The following is a 14,986-nucleotide window of genomic DNA, read 5'->3' on the forward strand; positions in this document are numbered from 1 at the left end:
CAGGGGTGAACCACGTTCCCCCACACTTCCCTGGGAGGGAGGCTTGCCTGCTGCTTCTCAGCAAGCCCCTGGGCCGGCACCAGCTCCCCCTATGCCAGCAGCATCACCCCTCTCACCTGTGTGTCCTCCTCCTCACTCCCTCTTACAGCTTCTCAGCCCCTCAGCTGCTCTGGGGGCAACGATTGTCGAGGAGAGCAATCCTCAACACCCTACCTCAGCACAAAGGCCTGCTCTGAAGGCAGTCTTGGACCGCTGGTGCTGTCTCCAGGCAGCGATTAGCCAACAAGTTCTGCACAGGCAAGAGAAGAACACAAGTTACCTCCTGAGAAATGCAAGTGTGGGAAGAGGAGGCTGGGAGGCTCGAGGTTTGTATATGAATGACTTTATTTAAGTATGCTGGGCACCACCAGGCAACATGGTTTGGACAGTGTGCGAGGGAACAGTCAGGCAGATCAAACAAATGCTAGATTGGAGACGGCACCTTTCTGTCCGGTCACTGCAGTTTACAAAATGGAGCACTGCTGCTTCTGCGAGGCCAGCAGAGGGGCTGGGAAGGGGAGGAAGAGATCACTGGCACTGCCTGGGGCACGTGGTAGGCGAGCAGAGGGGTTTGCTTCTTCCCCTCCGCACGTTAACAACAAACCAGCAAGAACACAACTTATTTTCTGGCAGGAGGAGGCTGAGCAGTGAGAGCTCGTCCCTACCTGATGGGTTCTTGCTTAAAAACCATGATCTGTTCTGGTAGGGGTAGGAGAACAAGCAACACGGCCTCAGCTGGGAGCAGAGCACCCAACCTGCCTACCTGCAGCCTCTCGGATCCCGGAGAACCCCCTTTGTGCTAGGGCAGCGTGCTGCTTGCTTACATTCACGCCAGCTCCCGCCGAGCCTCCGCAGCAGGGCTGCTGCAACCCTCCAGCTCCTGCCCCTTCTCAGCTCTGGCGAGGGAGTGACCCAAAGGTGATGGGTGGAAACGAACAGAAAGGAGGGGAACAGGGAGGAACTGCCACCGAACAACTCCAGGCCCACTGCGAATGCCGGGTAATACAGAAAAATCAGTGGTGAAGGAAATGAAGAGCACCAACAGAAGCAAGGGGAACAGTGCCACACCTCCACGCGAGCTGCGGGAGGGATGAGGATGTTCTAGAGAACAGCCAGCAGCTGAGCAGAAAGGCCTAAGCAGCACGAGAGGACAGCAGAACGCAGCCCCTGCGCCAGCTTGCTGCTCCCACCACCGTGTTGAGGTGATTTCTTGTCCTCTCCTTTAGTGTATTCCCAGAGAACAGCGAGGCTCCCTACAGAACGGTTACCGAGCGGCGATGCAGGGCTGGCCAGTTATTTTGCAAAGCGTGTGTGTGCTGTAAACAGTGTTAACATCAAACAACAGACAACTGGGGAGCAGGCGTTCAAGGAAGACCCGAAGCAAAATTCCCAGGTGCTGCGGTCAGTATTGGAGATATACGCAGACATTTCAATAAATAAAACAATTCTTACATTACGACGCACCTTTCCAACTAGTACTTAGCCCCCGAGTGGATATAGTACACGAGTTATGCCTGGCTGAAAACGCGTGCTCCCTTCGCCCTGACGTGGCGAGGAGGAGGCAAACAGCCTCAGCTCTTACAGAGCAAGAAGGTGAGAGCTCAGTACTGTGACTCTTGGCAGGTTGAGGGGGAACACACAAGTGCCTTCACCCCCACTCCGGGGCACTTGCTTCCAGAGGAGAAAAGTTATTTAAAACAAGGAATGAGAGAGTAACCGTCTAGCATAATGAAAGCTGATTAGAGATTGCTTTGTTCTACTCCATGCAATATGAACTAAGTCCTATCACCGACTTCTCCGGCTGCGGCACCGACCCACACATCAGTCTGAGAAGTTCCACCCCGCCACACTCACACACACCCACACACACACACCAAAAACAGTGGGGGCAAACGGGCTGAACTGTTGAGAATGTGCTTCCTCTTAATTAAAAAAATATATTAAAAACAACTTCCAAAACCTACTGATGCCAAAGACGCTGCAGACTAAGAAAGTAGCTACGGGGCCTCCGGTGTGTATTTCCAGACAACCCAGGCATTGCAGCCAGGCCGACTAAAGCCTGCGTGAGGGGTTTGCAGTGGTTGGCTCCCTTCTGGCTTGCTAGGCAGATTCTAAGCTGTTCCCTTTTGTTTTTGCTTGCTCGTTTTACAGTGGCAAATGTGACCGTAACACAGAAACTAAGGGACTGAAATGAAAAAGGAATGGGCCATTCTGGAGAAATTCAGACTGGGGGTTTCTCCTTTCCATTAAAAAAAAAAAAAAAAAAACATCAAAAAATAAAAAAATATGAAGTTAGTATGAATACAACCCTCCTGCTGCTGTCGTCTTTGCTCAGTGACATCGGGGCATGCTGGCGCACACACACACATACAGGCAGCTCTCAGACACTCGGACTCAGAAAAGCGAGTTTAGAACTGAAGTGAGTCTTCGGAGGAGACTGAGGACAGGTCCCAGGGCTAGAAGGTTTTTCGGTGGATGGCACGAGCTCCGTCTTCTTCATATTCCTTTTTCGAAACCCACATTTTCTTAAAGGTGTCCAGTGAGGCCAGAATAGAGCCACTGGGGAGAGACAGACATGTTACATATTACAGGCAAACAGGGGCACTCCCACTGCCTCTCTGCAGAGAGGAGCTGTTTCTACTGCTTGAGCAAGGTGCCAAGGCTCCTTGTTTCCTACAACAGAAACGCTCTCTGAACGGTCGCCTCCTCTCCCGTTAGCCTCAAATGCGCTGGCACCACAGAGCCTGGCACCAGGCACCTCCCAAACAATGTGCTGACACTGCTGCACACACCAGCCCTCTTCATGTGGGGTCTGGTCTCACTGCTTAGGATTGTGGAGCTGAGTTTAGTTCCCCCGATCGTTGAGGGAAAATGCACCTAGAGCCTCTGCCCTAGGGTAATTCCTACCAACAAGCTTGTTCTACTTTGAACTGGACTGTTTAGGACAACAAGGAGAATTAACAAGACTTGCAGGAGCCTTAAAGATGCAAAGGGTAAGGGGCTGGCAGCATGGAGACAGGCTCAGGAACCAGGCTGAGCATCACGTGGCTGAGCAGTGACACAGCAGCAGGAGGGACAGGGCTCTGAGAGCCAGCAGACGGCGATTCCCCCGCCCTCATCCCACAGAGCGACCCAGCATCATGCAGTACGTACCCGATCCACGTGGAATACAATCTCTCCTGAGGAGCTGATATCTAGGAGAAGCAGAGAGTCAGTCAGTACTTTTCCAAGCTCCAGCCTGCTCCTCCTGGCACACTTCCCCTCCTACAGCTGACAAACACAGGGACGACCTCTCCCACCATAAAGGCACCCAGCGGATCCCCCACAGAACCACCCCCAGGATCCTAGACAGGTATGCTGCCAGAAGAGCTGCCTTCTCTGATGAAACCACACAGGTTTTCATCACGACAGCAGATATTGTTGGGCTGTCTCCAGGAAAGCTGCTACTGGTTTGAACCACGTGGCAGCAACATTTTTAGCACAGTTCTCTCAAGAAGACACACAGAGCATGTGACAAACACCCAAGAGAATGCTCCTACCCTTATTTTGACGTCCTTCGGAGCTAGTTTCTTCACTTCGCTCAAGAGCCTATCACCAAAGCCTGCACAAGACAAAAACAAAGTAGTCTGAATCTCTCCGCAAAATTCCAAGTTCCATCTACTAACAATGTGGCCAGATCCTACACAGTCCTATTCAAATATCCCACTCCTGATCTCACAAAGAAACCACGTTGAAGGAGCACAGAACACAGCCAGAGAAGTACCAGGATTTTGTCTCACTCAGACCTCAAACACTACCACAACAGACTGCGTCCCTCAGTAGCAACTTGAGACAAGCAACCAAGATTCCTAACTAGGATCACAAATGTACCAGTTCCCTCCCTCTCCCCTTGGCCTTCCTCCTGTATCCAGCCCCTTTTGTAGGGCAGAACAGGGTTTGATTTGAACGGGAAAAATGGGATCTATCTGGAGACATCCACCTGTGGATAAAGGGCGGACGAGTTCTGGCAGAGGATATCTATAAATTAATAGGGGCCAGATGCACCCTGGTTCTGACTAGGACTCAAAAAATTAGTGAGAATCAGTGTTCTGCTTCTCACAGTAACTCCCCAAAGAGAACAGAGTTCCTACAGCCCTCATCCCACAGGACAAGCTGGGTGATCTGAGTTATCTTCCCTGTTTCACATGAGAAGGAAAAGAAAAAGGGATCATGTATAGCACAGCCCACTGAAAGAGAAGCAGGAACCTTTGAAAAGCGTGGAGCCTCCAGACAGCACAATGTTGGAGAACAGCGTTCGCCTCAGGTCCATGTCTGATTTTTGAATGGCAAAAACGAGCACCTCATGGAGTCCTTCACATTCCTCCCCTATCAGGTCTGGCCGGAACAAGAGCTCCGGGGCTCGAAAACGGGCAGGGCCGATCTGCAAGAGGAGAAGGTAGGACAGAGTGAGAGAGCAGTGCGGCCCAGTTCACTGTCTCAAGTTTGGGTCTTTCTCTCCTATGCAAAACTTCAGAGAAAGTTTCTTGGACACTTGTGCTGCATCATCAGCTCCCAAGCAACCACCAGATTGACCTACTACTCCTGGCAAAGGTGCAGTTTCCATTTTGCAGATGAAAGATAAAGAAACCCACTGGTACAAATCTTTAAGTTGCTATTTCAATTGTAGTAAATTCTGCTGAATTGGCTCATGAGTAAGTGCTGTTAGGCAGCACACAATCCAATCTAGTGATTTGCCATAAAAGTATCAATAAGTCCTATATTGCTGCTAAATCAAAGTTCTGCACAAATTAATTCACAACACTCGCTCAGCTTCATTCAGCAGGTCAATGGTGGACAAGGGAGCAGATCCACCCCCGGTGCTGGAGGTAAGACCTGTATTTCTTCTTATTCAAGGCTCAATCTTTTGAGGAGTATTCTCAAAACACTCTTCAAACCAACTGTTTCTGCACCTCCAGGCAGAACAAAAACCATGTACAAAACCCCAGTGGAATTTACAGCAAGCTGGTACCAACCCACACTTCATACCTGATCCACATAAAGATTTGCTAGATCAGAGCCTGCACTCAAAGAGCTCTCAGTCCCCCTGGCCATGCTTTGTCCTTACCCAGGACTCCCAGTAGAATCAGTGAGGTTTCTAATAATGTTTTCTTCCCCTAAGAACTCCAGTGCCCCAGCCAGCAGCCTGGGATGAGTTCTGCTCTTTTTAAATTACCCTCTCCTACTCAACATTTCATTAAGTTTCCCATCAGGAGGTAGAAGGCTATTCTGGAAACCCAGTGCATCACAGGAGGAATTGTCTGACAGCAGTCCTCACAAACCTCAATCGTGCTCCCATCTGGCAGGTAGTACTGAGCCTTCTCGGTCTCCAGAGTCTCATCCTTCTGGGGGTTTATTGACAGGTAGCAGGCACGCTGGGAGGAAGCAGAGTCAGGGAGAAGAAGATAAGGGTAAATGCAAATACCTCTCATAAACATGTTTCTGACTACAAGAAGTAAGTTCCTTTACTATCAAAATCCAAGCATCCCTCTGGGGAGACCAATTTCAACATTATTTTGTATTGGGGAAAAGACCTTTTGGGTTCTCATCAGGAAAAATACCTTATCTGTTCTTCATGCTTCGGCTCCATGTAATAAGAGATGTTCAGGCTGCTCACAATTGCTCTAGCTGCTGCTCACCTTTTGTTTTCACCCCTCTCTTACTGCTTAAGAAGCTATCTCCATCTGCTGCAGATGGGATAATTATCCTGAGAGCACTTCCAAACTACTGTACTGCAAAGCAAAACAGGCACCTGGAACACCTTCAGTGACATTAACTGTATACAAATGTGGCTTTAGGTAACTTGGCAACAGATTAGGAGCATGAACAAAATGTATTATTACATTTCAGAGGAAATAACTAATAGCCAATAGCAAAATTTCTGACTCAACATGGTCTATGTGGCTTGCTGCCCGTTGACCACCTACATACTAAGTTGTAGGAAACAAAATATTTTGACTCTTCAAACTGCTCCAGCAGCCTTATTTTTTCTTCCACAGTTAAGCTTTGCTTTTCTATGTTGTTATCATTTGGAGATTAAAAAACAAACAAACATCTAAACAGAATCACAGAACAGTTGAGGTCGGAAGAGACCTCTTGAGATCATCCAGTCCTCAATGCATACAGCCCCTCGGTAGGGACTGGACACAATCTGGACTAGAAATCTCAGACCACACGATGGCTGAGGTTGGAAGGGACCTCAGGAGGTCATCTTGTTTTTAATGTGTCACTCTCACATTAAAAAAAAAAAAATAAAATACTAAAAATCCCTTTACATTCAGATGAAGCCTCCTTTGCTTCAGTTTGTGCTTTCTGTTCTGTCACTGAACATCACTGAAATGAGTCTGGAGTCTGGCTCTGTCTTCTCTGCCCCCTCCCTTCAGATATTTATACACATTGACGAAACCCTCCCAGCTGTCTCTTGCCCAGGCTCGATAACCCCATTCCTCTCAGTGCTTCCTCACATGAGGGTTGCTCCAGTCCCTTAATCATCTTAGAGGCTCTGCTCTCCCTCAGGCAGAAAAAGAAATGAGGTTCAGAGCTAGGTAGGCTGGCACTTCCCAATATATTTTGGAGAGTCAACAACTTCCCTGGGGCAGAAAGCCCTCCCTGGATAACCACAGGAGCAGACAGTACATCACCTCCTTGATGGTCTTGACAATCTCAAACTCTGAGGTTGTGTGGAAGTCGTAGCCTTCCTTCCGCAGATAGAGGCGCAGGAAGCGGGACACATCGCGGCCAGCGATGTCAATCCGCATGATGGAGTGAGGCATGGCAAAGCCTTCATAAATGGGAACCGCATGGGTAACGCCATCCCCCGAGTCCAGCACCACCCCCGTGGTCCTCCCAGTAGCATACCTGGTGAAGGGACAAACCATCAAGCCAAAAAGAGCCATTAAAGGTGAGCCCCAAGCATGCAGCACAACCAGACCCAACCCAAGGAGCAGAGATTTCACACAAACAGGCTATAAAAAAATCCCCACAGCCATTTCTCATCAAATTCCTATAAACTCTATTACAGAAACTGAAATTTAAGTTCAGTTTCTGCTTGAAACAGGAGGTAAGTCAGACATTTGTGTGGTCTTCCCTGTTTTGTTTGGTTTTGGGAACAAAAAAAATAGATTTCAAGAAACATTTCACAACAAATCAAAGATGAGAGGTACTTACAGGCTGAGCACAGCTTGCATGGAAATGAACAGTGCTGGCACGTTGAAGGTCTCGAAAAACACCTCAGCAGCACGTTCTCTGTTCTTACGTGGGTTTAGGGGTGCTTCTGTCAGCAGCACAGGATGCTGGTAAAGAAAAGGAGCTGTGTTGTAATAACCAGGAAGCAGCTAGATGTGTGCTCCCCCAAAAATTCTGCTTATTGTTCCACTTTCGGAACCAACAGTAGAACAAGATATGTGGAAGGGAGTAACTCCAAGTAACTTGCTAGACGGTGAATAATCGCTGGTAGGTTGGGGGACCAGCAGGGCTCTGGTCTAGTTATGAAGAAATCTTAGGAAATCTGCCCTGTGAGTGACCCTTTTTCATTAAGGATGAACAAGGTGACCCTTTGTACCAAAAGTCAGCCAGACTGCCTAAAAAACACATCCCCTAAGAAAGGGCAAAGGCACACGGTCATGGCATGTGTAAGCAGAAATATTCCTCCTCCACTTACACAGCCTCTCACTCTCAGTCATGTAATAATTTTTGGTCAGCTCCTTCCAAACCACATGACTGTGGTTTTCTCCTTCCTCACTTCAAATTATGTCACTGCTGAGTGGGTATGCCTGATGCACAGGCAAAACAGGAAAAGTAAGGAGCACTTGGCACAGAGCAGAATATATTAGAGAGTGTGTGAGTAACAAACATTGAAAGTCAGATTTTCAGTCAGGCCAGAACATGAGATATGGGGAGGAATTCATCTTGGACATTTCTTGTATCTTCTGAGAGGGGAAAGAGCTTAATTTAACAACAGCTAAGTTTAGAAAGAACAAAGGAGGAGTCCCAAGTTCTTCCCAAAGTTCAAAGACTCCCGGTGTTATGCACAGCAAGGACAGACTCTGGTGCTGTCACGTAATGAGGCATCTCACCTCCTCTGAGAACGTCTGAAGCTGGTCTTTTGAATACACGTACTGCCAGATGCGCTCCATGTCGTTCCAGTCCTTTACTATGCCGTGTTCCATCGGGTATCGGATTGAGAGGAGACCTCTGTGCTCCTGAGCAAACAGAAAGGACAATGCAGCATATTTGTCAGTGACTGGAACAATTCACTTCTGAGCATTACGACTACAAATTCATCCGAGAGACTTGCTTATTATCAACTCCACTGAAAAACATCATATCTCTAGTGTACAGGGCAAAGACTGAACACTAATCACAAACATCTCTTCCAGAGAAGCATTTAGAAAGACTAAACAAGGCTGTTTTACACAGATTTGGAACAAAGGGTGTCTGCAGAGCACATTCCATCCTAACAGTTTTCAAGCCAACATACAGACACCTCTCAAATGGTATCTTTGTTCTACCAGCTTGGCCATGATATAAAATATAACAGGGTGATACTGGGGAATGCAGTTCAGTGCTCAGGGGAAACATGAGACCAGAACGACTGCCTGCTGACAAAGCCATGGCTGTGGAAAGCGAGCCTCTTGCCCACACCAGGGACATAAAAGGCAACCAACCAGGGTCCATTTCTAAAGTTCTCAGTCACAGAGACAGGGATATAACCATACAGACTGCAAAGCAGCCTAGAAAAAAGGAGAGATACAGAAGGACTTGTATGAAAATAAATTGGGACCGAGGAAAATGGTCTGTGGACAGCAGGTTGGCACAAAAATTTCATGAAGCTTCCCACTTCAGCTTGGACACGCTTAGAAGTGAGAATCTATTCCACTCTTCAGGCCTACCCTGCTCTCGAGGAACCCCAGCTCTTTCAAGGGTGACTGCTGCAGCTCTTACAGCAGCATAGCAAGGCGCACGGAGAACTGCAGTAAGAGGTTTTCTTACCTCTGCCTTCGGACCAATGAAGATGTCCCCTTCTAAAGCACCAGCCATAACACGAACGTGCTTTGGTCTCCCCACACTGCAACAGAGACAAGAGTATAAATGCTTCAGGAGACAGCTCAGGTGTGCCCAACAATTTACTACCTTTTGCTCCTCTCAGCCCCAAGCAGTGCTCTCTAAGAGCCATGACACAGTCTGAGCGCACTCCCAGGTGCAGACAGCCCCAGGTTTGCTGTGTGTGAGCTAATCCCAGAATCAGAAGCGAAGGGAGCAGACTGTGGGCACTGCTGAAGTAACAGGACATGAGCCAGTTGAGCTCACCACGCTGGCCACGCTTTCCCTGATGATTCAGGATTCCAGCAGTGCCTGGGGTAAACGTGGCTAGACTGAGCAGCAGCCTGAGCTGACAGACCCCCACGATACTGCTTGACCTCAGGCAGGCTCCTCAGATTAGACTTTTATAGTCCCTTGCCCCATTTCACCATACAGATGAGTCTGCATCGGTCAGAACAAATACATTCGTTAAAAAAACACCCTATCCAAAATAACAGCCAGGGCCTGCTCCTGATCCAGCAGTCCTTCTTCCAGTAAAGCTGTCAGAAAACCTGCAAGGAAGCTTGGCAGGAATGAAGACTTCAGCCCACACACCAAAGGCATACGCAGGGATTCACACCTCCAGCCCCAACCTTGTCTTTTTGGTGGTGACCTAATGTCTCCAGACTAAAGAATCCTACAAAGCTGTAGTGGTTTGGGGGCTGAGCCTGAGGAAGTGACAGATCATCCTTCATGTCTCGTGTGTCCCCCAAACCTACAAGTGCTTAACAGCAGAGATCTTCTCTCTCAAACACTTCTGTACAGCAGGAAAAAAATGCTTAATTCATTTATTCAGTAACACAATGGGACCACTCTTCCCCTCCATGTATCAAAGGATTGGTTCATGGTACTGAGAACTGATCGGGAGTACTTACTAGTTTGGGAAGCAGTATTTCGGTATTTGATCGCCTGCAAAGCCTGCTTTAATCACACCCGAGCCCTGTGGGAGGAACAGACAGATACTCAGTCACCTTCCCAACTTTTAAAAGAGCAGCAAAATTCAGCAGCACTGCCGGAACCCCTCCTTCTCCCTCGGAATAGAGCTCCCCGTGGGTCCTGCAGGCAGGACCAGGACGGGAAGGTGCCAGCAGATCGGCTCAGCCGCTAGAGGGGAGTAACCAGCACCCTCCCGGCAGAGAGGCATCACAGGGCACAACTTCCAGGAGCATCCCGCTGTGGCTCCGGGTACACACCCAAACACTGCCCCGTGCAGTAATTTTTCTACCCTGTGCCACTGCTTTTACAGTGTGGTAGAGGTGTGTGAGGCTAAACCCAGGCTCTGCAGTTTTCTGGCAATCTTAAAAGCTCCCTTGGTGGAGTCAAGCTCTTTGGAAAGCCGTGCGACAGCAACCAAGCCCTGCCAGCTGTGGGGAGCACTGCTGAAATGTGTAGGATTAAGGTTGTAAGCCTCACAGAGGTAGAAGACCTGGAGAAGATGAAGGGAGAGTGGATGAAGTTGGAGCAGAGACTAGGGAAAAGAAATTCGGGAGGGGAATAGGCTGGCTGGTGCTAAGGAGGCAGGTCACAGAAATCCCATCAGAAAAGACACTGGGAACTAAATGGGACCAGGCTCTGGACACAACAAAGGTGCCAGTCAGCCTGCAAGAGGAAGGGCTGGAGGCAGGAAAGCAGCTGACAGGATGGGCCTTGTTTAAAAGGGACAAGGAAGACGAGATTAGCTCCCATCCCAGCTCCTCCTTCCCCAGCTCCCTTTGCCAGCTGTTTCGGACAAGGTGTCAGGCTTTGCAGGGCGCACTTTGAGAACTCTGCATCAGGAGCAGGGCCACATCCTGCACCTCCTGCCTCCTGGCAGATCTCCCAGCCCCTGCACACACAGGCACAGGTGGGATGAGGTAGCCTGTGAAGCGTTAAGACGATGTCCCTTTGGACAGCCACTCCTCTGGCCCCTTGCTTCAAAGCAGAGCCAGGAATAAAACAAACACTATTCTGATCTTCCTTATCGAGCTTTTAAACTCTGTACCTGGGAAATACTACCAGCCTTTGTCAAGCCCTGCAGCAAAACAAAAAACAAAACCACACTAATAAAAAGACAAACAAAAATCCCTGCATGAAATGCAGTGAGGTGACCCCATCAGAATATCGCTCTTAATTAATATTTTATTCTAACTAATGACTGATCTCGCTGCCAGGACGCTCTGCTGCTGGGAAATGGTTTCAGAACAATGATGCCCCTATTTTAACACAGGGGAAAGAAACTAAGAAACTTATGCCAGGCCAGGAACTACCCCGCACGTCCTGGTGAGCTTCCCAGCGAGTTATGCATTTTGAGATTTACATATCCAAGTTCAAAGTCAGCTGAATGTGGCGGCAGCTCAGCAATCTCTGCTGGAGCTAAAGACAAAGGTTTGCTTTGAACGTGGCAGCGAGATGGGACTGGAGCAGAGTTGTGCTTCCCAGCGCCTGGGAGCAAAGCGAGTTTGCTGTCTGCATGCCACCAGGACCTGACAGCACCTTCTGGCCATTTAGATTGTCTTCAGAACTTTTTACTTCTTTGAAGGTGTGTGTGTGTACTAAGCAGATCTAGTTATCATACCCCGTTTTCAGATTCCTATGTAATGAGAGGAAAAGGTTTAAGCATTGGGCAATTAAAAACGTCTAAAATAAAGAGCGGGTTCTTCCTCTGTTTCAAGGAAACAAAAAGAGGCAAAACGAGAAAAACGAAACAAATCCTCCTTCTGCTGTAAGCTCAGGTTTATTAAAATTTAAAAGAATTTCAAAATTAACATCCTTCCACCGGTAGCTATCCTGGCTGGGCTTTCATCCTCCTTGCTGGTTTCTTTTTTCTTTAACTGATAAAATAAAGAAAGAAACTAGATCTTCCTTGACCTTCGTATCTGAAATAATATAATGGAAAATTATCACGAGCATCTTAAAGCATCTGAATGTATCTCTCCTGCCAGCTCTGTGGCCAAAATCAGTTATTGATTCACCCACCTCGATGCACCTCAGACTCAAATTTCAACGGCAATCCAAGAGAGCCGACCTGCCATGTAATACTTTTTACTCAGAATGCACATCTCATATTTTAAACCTGTTTTATTAGATGCACATTTTATAAGATCAAAGCCATAGCAGCTCTTACTGACAGCTCTGATGTTTAAAATGCCCCCACTTTGACAACAAAGCCAAATTTTGTCCTCTTTACATGGAAGACGAGACAATTCTATGGAGGTCAAGGAACTTGCACTTGGCTACGGCTGAACCACCAGGGCTCCCAGGATGTTTTCTCCAGAGAGCTTGCTGGAGTGCAAGAGGGGGTCACACATGTTTTAGAAGTGACTTACTGGACAGGGAGGAGCATCAGACTGTGCAGAGGTACAGCTGCAGCCTCTCGCTGTACACTACAAAACTCCCTGCTGGAATCGGGGAGCTGAGCGCACTGTTTGGTACAAAAAATAAGTCACGTTTTTTTGTGGCCACATACCTGAGTGTCCTTTTGGAACATGCTGGGATACTGGGGCAGGCTGGAACAGGGAGGGTCTGCCTTGTTTACCAGCTCAGAACCTCAGCTCCCCTGCCCTGCCCTCCCACAGGTGCACGTCCATGGGACAGGGCAGCGTTCAGCCTTGGAAAGCTGTCGGCAGCTCTGTGAGGCAGCAGGAGCGGCACCACCTCTCCGTGCAGCCCCGTTTCCCATCCTGCCTGAGCTCCCGAGAGCACCAAAAATGCAACGTCACCACAGGGCTCATCGGCTGACAGCCTGGGAGCACTGAAGGCGGATCTCACAACAACTGCTTCATTCCACAGCTCGCACTGGGAGGGGAAAGAGGGAACTCATTTAGCAGAAAGGCAAAAGAATTAGCTTTTAAGACCAGCTGTTAAAACGACAAAAGAAACAGAGTCGGTTTCTGGCAGCACGTGAACCTTTCTTTAGGTCTGAAGCAGGGAGGAACAAGCAATCATTGAGCTAAGTAACAAAAAGGCAGCCGTTAGGCTGCTATTACATGACTGTATCGTAATAAATTCTTCCTCAGAGTGCCTGGGAAGAGCTAACGGCTAGCTACTCACTGCAACACAGCAGGATCAACATTACTCCAGTCACCGCTAAGAACAATCGACCTAAGCCCTGCCCTTAAGCCCCCAGTAATCTCCCCGCTGTGATTCCAGGGGAAGAAACAACAACAACAACGTGTCTCAGGGAGCTTCAGTTATAGAGAGGCAAGTGGGATGGATAATAAAGGAAGGGTTGGAAGGACTGACTCGATTTGAGATCTATAAACCGTTCAGATTGTAAAAAAGGAGTGCGTTGAGGTGTGCTAGGCTAGCAGGCACACGCCACACGGTGAAAGGATTCAGGGGAAGCTCAGATGACGCGCAGAGAAGGCAGCACTGACCCTCTGAAACAGCAAAAACAGGCTCGCTGACAGCAGCAGCCAGAAGGGAGGGGCGGCAACGCGTGACTCAGCCGAGGAGGCTCCCCCCAGCCCCCACCGCTCCCCCCAGCCCCCATCCCCCCCCCCTCCCCTCAGGCCGCCCCAGCTCCCCCAGGCACACTGTGGGTGACGGCCGGGCCCCACCGCCGGCCCCACCGGCCCATAACAGCCGCCACACCCCAAATGCGGCCCCCGCCGACGTGGCCCAGGCCGGGCGGAGCCCTGAGGGGCTGAGCGGGGGATTTTGTGATGGGAATTTGGGACCCGGGGGGGTCCCGGCCCGCTGCGCCCCGGAGCCGCCGCCAGGAGGGGGGGGGGTGGGGGGGGGGGGGGTCCCGCTGTGAGGGGCGGCGCCCGGTGCATGCCGGGAGCGCGGCCGAGGCCTGGGCGCGGAGCATGCCGGGAGCGCGGCCCCATTGTCCCCCTAGGCACAAAGCGGGGCCGCGGCCCCTCCTGACGGACAGCCCCGCCGGCCAATGAGAGCGCCCGCTCCGCGCAGGGGGCGGGGCGAGTGGATACGTCAACCAATGGGAGCGCGCCGCCCCGCCCATCCACCCCACCCCTCAGCGGCGGGGGGGCCGCTCCTCACAGGCGAAGGGCGGCGCCCCTCGGGCGGGTGACTGACAGCCGGCTCAGCCAATCAGGAGCCGCCGAGCCGCTGTAGCCCCGCCCTAGCAGGCCGGGTGTGGGGTGAGGGGGGGGGGGGTGGGGGCGCCCCCATGACAAAGGCATCGCCGCCGCCGGGCCCTCCCCGCTCCCCCCCCGGCCCCGGGGCTCGCCGCCGGCCGCACTCACGTTGTCTATGACGACGGGCTGGTTCGCTATCACGTCGTAGGACTCCATGGCGAGCAGCCGCCGCAGCCACCCGTCAGGGAGCAACAGCCCAGCCGGCGGCGGCGCATGCGCGGAAGGGCGGCGCGCGGCCGGCTGGGTGATGTATTCCCCCTCGGCCGCGGGGGGTGATGGGAGATGTAGTCCTGGCCCCTCCCCGCCCCACGCTGTGGGAGGGGTGCGGCGGGAGGGCGCGGGGCATGCTGGGAGTTGTAGTGCGGGGAGGGTGTGAATGGGGGGGCGCAGAGACACGGGGGGCTTTTTTTTTTTCCCCTTTTTTTGCAATAAAAGGCACACGCAGAGTAAGTTCTCAAATGTTCCAATAAATGCTGAGATGCGGTTTGCGGCCTCAGTTCTTTAGGGAAAATTAGCGGAGGCCTGAGTGGGTGGCTGAGGGTGTACGGCCCCCTCCAGACCCCACAGCTCCCCTCATAGCCCCCATATTTCCCCTCACAGCCCCCCCAGATCCCAGATCTCCCCTCAGACCCTCCCCATCTCCCTCCACAGGCCCCACAGATCCCCTCACAATCCCCCTAGCTCCTCACAGCCTCCCCCCAGACCCCACATTTGCTCTCACAGACCCCCCCAGATCACCTATCTCCCCT

General features: G+C 50.7%; 1 protein-coding gene across 1 annotated transcript; it reads right to left on the bottom strand.

Annotated features, from left to right (window-relative positions):
• Positions 1 to 365: 365 nt before the first annotated feature.
• ACTR1A (actin related protein 1A) lies at positions 366 to 14,504 on the bottom strand. Its single transcript, XM_027459990.3, has 11 exons — positions 14,346 to 14,504; positions 10,032 to 10,096; positions 9,067 to 9,142; positions 8,151 to 8,276; positions 7,243 to 7,367; positions 6,717 to 6,933; positions 5,358 to 5,450; positions 4,285 to 4,459; positions 3,579 to 3,640; positions 3,193 to 3,233; positions 366 to 2,598 (listed from the first exon to the last, which is right to left on the bottom strand). Exons 1-11 carry the CDS (start codon positions 14,391 to 14,393, stop codon positions 2,496 to 2,498), a joined length of 1,131 nt encoding a protein of 376 aa, XP_027315791.1. The 5' UTR covers positions 14,394 to 14,504; the 3' UTR covers positions 366 to 2,495.
• Positions 14,505 to 14,986: the final 482 nt, after the last annotated feature.

The sequence above is a fragment of the Anas platyrhynchos genome, chromosome 6 (assembly GCF_047663525.1).
Source record: "Anas platyrhynchos isolate ZD024472 breed Pekin duck chromosome 6, IASCAAS_PekinDuck_T2T, whole genome shotgun sequence".
In the NCBI taxonomy this organism is placed as follows: Eukaryota; Metazoa; Chordata; class Aves; order Anseriformes; family Anatidae; genus Anas; species Anas platyrhynchos.

Excerpts from the sequence above, each read along its gene's own strand:
- ACTR1A (XM_027459990.3), bottom strand. The coding sequence starts at position 14,393 with ATGGAGTCCTACGACGTGATAGCGAACCAGCCCGTCGTCATAGACAAC. Across the intron at positions 8,277-9,066 it reads TCATTGGTCCGAAGGCAGAG|GAGCACAGAGGTCTCCTCTC; the intron begins GTAAGAAAACCT and ends CTGTTTGCTCAG. Across the intron at positions 2,599-3,192 it reads TTGTATTCCACGTGGATCGG|TGGCTCTATTCTGGCCTCAC; the intron begins GTACGTACTGCA and ends GTCTCTCCCCAG.